This window comes from Coregonus clupeaformis, chromosome 28 (assembly GCF_020615455.1).
Source record: "Coregonus clupeaformis isolate EN_2021a chromosome 28, ASM2061545v1, whole genome shotgun sequence".
Classification (NCBI taxonomy): domain Eukaryota; kingdom Metazoa; phylum Chordata; class Actinopteri; order Salmoniformes; family Salmonidae; genus Coregonus; species Coregonus clupeaformis.
This window is the reverse complement of record NC_059219.1, coordinates 27270449-27276888: the sequence shown is the minus strand read 5'-3', so window position 1 is coordinate 27276888 and position 6440 is coordinate 27270449. Positions and strand designations below refer to the sequence as shown.

The following is a 6440-nucleotide window of genomic DNA, read 5'->3' as shown; positions in this document are numbered from 1 at the left end:
GGCTCTCCGCACTGCTAAAGCTAACTCTCTCTCCTCTGCTCTTGTCCTTCTAGACCTGTCTGCTGCCTTTGATACTGTGAACCATCAGATCCTCCTCTCCACCCTCTCCGAGCTGGGCATCTCCGGCGCGGCTCACTCCTGGATTGCGTCCTACCTGACCGGTCGCTCCTACCAAGTGGCGTGGCGAGAAGCTGTCTCCGCACCACGTGCTCTCACCACTGGTGTCCCCAGGGCTCAGTTCTAGGCCCTCTCCTTTTCTCCCTATACACCAAGTCACTTGGCTCTGTCATATCCTCACATGGCCTCTCCTATCATTGCTACGCTGACGATACACAACTAATCTTCTCCTTTCCCCCTTCTGATAACCAGGTGGCGAATCGCATCTCTGCATGTCTGGCAGACATATCAGTATGGATGACGGAACACCACCTAAAGCTGAACCCTGGCAAGACGGAGCTGCTCTTCCTCCCGGGGAAGGACTGCCCGTTCCATGATCTCGCCATCACGGTTGACAACTCCGTTGTGTCCTCCTCCCAGAGTGCGAAGAGCCTTGGCGTGACCCTGGACAACACCCTGTCGTTCTCCGCTAACATCAAGGCGGTGACCCGCTCCTGCAGGTTCATGCTCTACAACATTCGGAGAGTACGACCCTGCCTTACACAGGAAGCGGCACAGGTCCTAATCCAGGCACTTGTCATCTCCCGTCTGGACTACTGCAACTCGCTGTTGGCTGGCCTCCCTGCCTGTGCCATTAAACCCCTACAACTCATCCAGAATGCCGCAGCCCGTCTGGTGTTCAACCTTCCCAAGTTTTCTCACGTCACCCCCCTCCTCCACACACTCCACTGGCTTCCAGTTGAAGCTCGCATCCGCTACAAGACCATGGTGCTTGCCTATGGAGCAGTGAGGGGAACGGCACCTCTGTACCTTCGGGCTTTGATCAGTCCCTACACCCAAACGAGGGCATTGCGTTCATCCACCTCTGGCCTGCTGGCTCCCTTCCTCTGCGGAAGCATAGTTCCCGCTCAGCCCAGTCAAAACTGTTCGCTGCTCTGGCACCCCAATGGTGGAACAAGCTCCCTCACGACGCCAGGACAGCGGAGTCACTCACCACCTTCCGGAGACATTTGAAACCCCACCTCTTTAAGGAATACCTGGGATAGGATAAAGTAATCCTTCTACCCCCCCCAAAAAAAAAAATTGTAAAGTGGTTATCCCACTGCCTATAGGGTGAATGCACCAATTTGTGAGTCGCTCTGTTTAAGAGCGTCTGCTAAATGACGTAAATGTGCCCTTGAGCAAGGCACTTAACCCTAATTGCTCCTGTAAGTCGCTCTGGATAAGAGCGTCTGCTAAATGACTAAAATGTAAATGTAAAATGAAGTCCATTGGGCCAGTGAACTGAAAAGCTGGGTAGACATGGAAGTCCATTGGGCCAGAGAACTGAAAAGCTGGGTAGACATGGAAGTCCATTGGGCCAGAGAACTGAAAAGCTGGGTAGACATGGAAGTCCATTGGGCCAGAGAACTGAAAAGCTGGGTAGACATGGAAGTCCATTGCGCCAGAGAACTGAAAAGCTGGGTAGACATGGAAGTCCATTGGGCCAGAGAACTGAAAAGCTGGGTAGACATGGAAGTCCATTGGGCCAGAGAACTGAAAAGCTGGGTAGACATGGAAGTCCATTGGGCCAGAGAACTGAAAAGCTGGGTAGACATGGAAGTCCATTGGGCCAGAGAACTGAAAAGCTGGGTAGACATGGAAGTCCATTGGGCCAGAGAACTGAAAAGCTGGGTAGACATGGAAGTCCATTGGGCCAGAGAACTGAAAAGCTGGGTAGACATGGAAGTCCATTGCGCCAGAGAACTGAAAAGCTGGGTAGACATGGAAGTCCATTGGGCCAGAGAACTGAAAAGCTGGGTAGACATGGAAGTCCATTGGGCCAGAGAACTGAAAAGCTGGGTAGACATGGAAGTCCATTGGGCCAGAGAACTGAAAAGCTGGGTAGACATTGAAGTCCATTGGGCCAGAGAACTGAAAAGCTGGGTAGACATGGAAGTCCATTGGGCCAGAGAACTGAAAAGCTGGGTAGACATGGAAGCCCTTTGGGCCAGAGAATAGGGAACTCTTGTGGCTAAACCCAAACATTAACCTCCAGTTTCATTATTCATGTGTTTTTATCGACAAGGAATGCCTGACATACAGTATAACATATCAATTACTGTTTTTTAACACATCTTTCCTGCCTTTAGTCAATGAAATCTCTATATGGGAGCAGTGGTCAACCCACTGAAGGATGTGGACAGAGAGCTTGTGATTCTACTTCACCATTTACTATACTCACCACTGAGAGCCTGATCTATTGCCACTAATTGGTCTTTTAATCAATCAGATCTTTAGCCAATAATATCAAAATTGGGCTGCCTCTGTAAATGCAGCCATTGTGATTCAGCACATACTGTACCTTAGAACTGAGTCACACCTTCTTCCATGGGCTGGTCTGAGTTCAGATGGTCTCCTCTGGTGAAGGAGTAGGCTTCACCATCTGTTGGAATGTATTTTTACAAACTTATTTTCAAGAAGATATAATATAATTCACCATAATATAATTCCAGTAAAAAATCTGTTTTTCATCAGCTCAACCTTTTATCTGTGTGTTTGAGCGTGCAAACTTACTGATTTCTCCCAGGCCCACCTGTGACTAAATATGATAAAATGGTACAATTTGAAATGACTGTACAACACAAACAAAATACATTTTGTCAACTCAGATTAACATGCATCATACAGTACCATATATAACTGGACAGAGGTTACAAAAAACAACAACAAGGCTAGGTTTTACAGGAAATGTTTAATTAGACAACTGAACGCATGCCAGGAAGAACCATATTACAGCAGTGGTATCGCTTCTCTCCTCGTCCACCCTACACACCGTGAGAGACTGGAAACATACCGCAAACCTCAGGGAAACCTTGCTATTTGCTGTCCATTATTGCATTGACACATCACTCTTGTTGTATACTGAGGGGGAAACACATTGTTGTATGAAAAGTTTAAGGTCTTAATACAAGTTTTGGGGTTGGAGTAACATTACTGGGGTGTATTCATTAGCAGACACCATAGCAAAACGTTTTGCTACGGAAAACGATTTGCAACAAAATTGTGCGTTTCTTATTGGACAAGTTCAGGTTAGTCCCTCCCCGTTTCGGCCTGTTTGCTTCTGTTAGGTTCCTAGTGAATACACCCCTGGTACATGTTGGCGTCTTTGTTTTGGCAAAAAGGAAGAATATTCACATCTCTCTTACACATCTTGCCTATAGGACATTTACCTCTCACAGGAAACATCTAGAGACAATAGAAAAGTTGCACTTAGGTAGCGTTTACATGCAGCTTTAACTCAGCGTCTTCTCCTCAGACTAGGTTTAGATTTTAACGTTTTCCTTACTAGTTCTTACATAGAAATTCACAGCTAATGTTTGTCAGGTTTTGGGTAGTATTATCTTACATACAATGAGTATTTGGGATGAGCAAATGAAATAGTGTATGGGGTTCCAAACTCCAACGGAAAAACCTCCTGGGTAGAAAAATCACCCATTTCCGAAAAGAGCAGAAGGGACAGACACGTAGAAGAAGAGGGCAGGAGAAACTTGTGCTTATCATTCTGAAGGCTCTCAGTCTGGATACTATAAAACACACAACAACCCCCTGCTCCCACTCTTGACAGAGGAGGTCCATCCTCATTGGTCCATCTGTGTTTCCTTGACAGAGTCCTTGACAGAGGAAGTCCGTCCTCATTGGTCCATCTGTGTTTCTCAACGTGTCGCAGTTTTGTTTTCTTGAATATTGATGAGCCAAAATACCAGAATATCAAAAATAAATGCAACCCTTTCACAAAACAATGAGAAATAAATAATCAAGTGGTGTTCTGGTTGTATATATTTACATACATAAAGAGTCGTTTTGTTGTTGTGTGTATATGTACAGGATCAATAGGCAGTCTGCTTTCCAGACTGAGCACGAACATATGACTGGAATTATAAGTTCACACGCAGCAAACTCCAGGAAAAAGAGCAAAGAAACTAAAATAACTTAAAGGGGTAGGTCAAAAAATTCTACTACATACTTGTTTACCCCAACAGGGATGCAGTGGTTTGTAGGGAGAGTGAGAAAAGTAAATAGCAAATAAAAACAATAAATGTATTTTTCTTTTTATAGGACTCCTTTAACATAAAAAATAACTTTGTTCAAATTACATAGCAGGTAACTGGCGAGAAATAGCTTATTCAAATCATGAACATCGATTGACTACGACATGCATGATGCTTTTCAAGCCTTGGGAGGAAGAGAAGCTTGACTTTGTTGCACAGACCACAGGCTATTGTGGATTTTGTCGTTTTATATTGAATCATTCTGTTATTGAACTACAAACAATATGGGGGGCATCGTTGTGGATTGTCAACCAGCTAACCGTGCCCCATTTAATCTGTTTGACCTATAAGACAGTCAAGCTCTATGTACAAGCCCAAAGTGCTCATTCATGAGAGTCATTGTGAATTGAATCAATTGAACAAAGTTGAGCCGACCAACTGTATTGTGGGAATTGCAGTTCACTCTCTGAAAATGACTGTGCTTCTTTTGATGTATTTCTGTTGTAGTTTGCAATCGACTGGACAAATGATTCCTTATCCTTATAGTTCTTCCAGTCTCTATATAGTGGGCATCCTCTTCCTTCTCTCATGTGCATGTCAACAAGGCCAGTAGCTGCAGTAACGGACGTCCCTACTGAACTTTAACGTCTCAATCCCTTCTGAAATGTCCTGTATCCATGCATTGGGCCATTGTCCAAACTTGTCCAGAGGTGTGTAAATGTAACATGTATCATCCTCACTGAAAATGAATGTTTTTGAACCCCATCCCAGTCCTATAAGGAAGTAGCATATGTACAGGAGGGCTATGTGTCCGCCAGGCAACTCGGTCCCCCTTGCAACACGGACCTGGAATATACAGTTCCTCACATTGTACACCCTGGGCCAGTATATCCACATGGTTAGCAGGTACAGTACATATACGATTCCAGTTTAGCCTCAGTCTTTAACGTCCTGTTAGTCGCCAGTCTTCTCCAAGTCTTCACAGGGTATTTGCAGTGTGTGTGTGTGTGTGCGTGTGTGCGTGAGTCCTTCATGTGTATGTATAAGAGCATTCCATTGGGACGGTCTTTCTCTGTCTACATAGTATGTGTGTATGAGCATATGTCCATGACTGTACTGCATTATGTGTGTTCCTACAGTATATCTTTATGGGATAGCAAGTCTATATTTTAGCAGTATGTGCATAAGTGTGTGTATGTCCGCGTGTGTGTGTGTGTGTTGCTGTGGTCATCTCAGACACTCCGCGGGGGTCTCTGTTGCTCGTGGGTCCTCCTGTTTCGCCCCTTCTTGTTGTCCTGCATCCGCCTCCATTTGGCTGTGTGCTGGGGTCCACCTCTGGCCCCCCCACCAGGCACCTGGGTCCCCCCCAGGTTTCCCCCCAGGGCGTCCTGGCCCTTCTGGGGGCTCTGGGTGTTGGGTGTAGCCTGAGAGTTCTGGCCATTCTGGTTGTTGTTGTTTGTAGGGGCCTGGGCCTGGGTCAACGTGCCCACATGGAGTTGCACCTTCTGGGTGTTCGTGCTCCGGGGGCTCCCCTCTTTGCTCTGCTGCTGCACCATAGGAGACCCACTCTGCTGCTTCTGGGCATTGGGTGCACCTGCGCCAAGAGGACTACTTTTAGGCTTTAGGCCTGAGCTTGGAGCTCCTCCGTCAAGCCTAGCCAGACTTTGGCCATTGGTGGTGATAGTGGGGGTTTTCAGGCGCCGCTGCTTGCGCTCCTTCCGCCACACGCGCTCGCAGAACTCCTCCACGCTGTTCAGGTCAGGGTGGTCCAGGAGGGAGAGGAAATCCCTATACCACAGCTTGTGTTTTGTCGAGTGACCTGCACCACCAGACCCACCTGCACCAGCAGGCCCATCTGCACCACCAGACCCTCCAACTCCACCAAGAGGACCACCGGGCAGCAGCTCACCCAGCCTCTGTGTGGGGATGACCTGGAGGGAGAGGCGGAGGAGGGGCTGGATGAAGCCGTGCTCCACAGCGTGACAGGTGTAGACGCCCGAGTCGGTCTGGGTGAGAGTGCGGATGAGCAGGCCCTGCTCCGTGCGGATCACCCTGTCCTCCGATTTGATCTGGAGAGAGAGATGGAGAACGAAACGAGGGGGAGGGGAGGAAAGGGAGGGGGATGAGGGAGATAGAGATATTCAATATCCATTCTATATGATTGCATTTGAGTGCATGACAAACTGAAGCAATTTCACACGACTTCATTTTCATGTAAACTCACTGAGAATGGGTAATCGTTTATGAATGTTTAGTGTGATTGCAAAGTTATTGAAAATGATTGGGAAGTTA

At 47.1% G+C, this 6440-nt stretch overlaps 1 protein-coding gene across 1 annotated transcript in view; it reads right to left on the bottom strand.

The window, feature by feature from the left end:
• Positions 1-2832: 2832 nt before the first annotated feature.
• LOC121543411 (semaphorin-3ab-like) overlaps positions 2833-6440 on the bottom strand; it is a 59221-nt gene continuing 55613 nt past the window's right edge. The window contains exon 16 of the mRNA XM_045208829.1: positions 2833-6217. Within this exon, the coding sequence (XP_045064764.1) occupies positions 5381-6217 (837 nt within the window). The 3' untranslated portion in view covers positions 2833-5380. The remainder of the gene's footprint in view (positions 6218-6440) is intronic.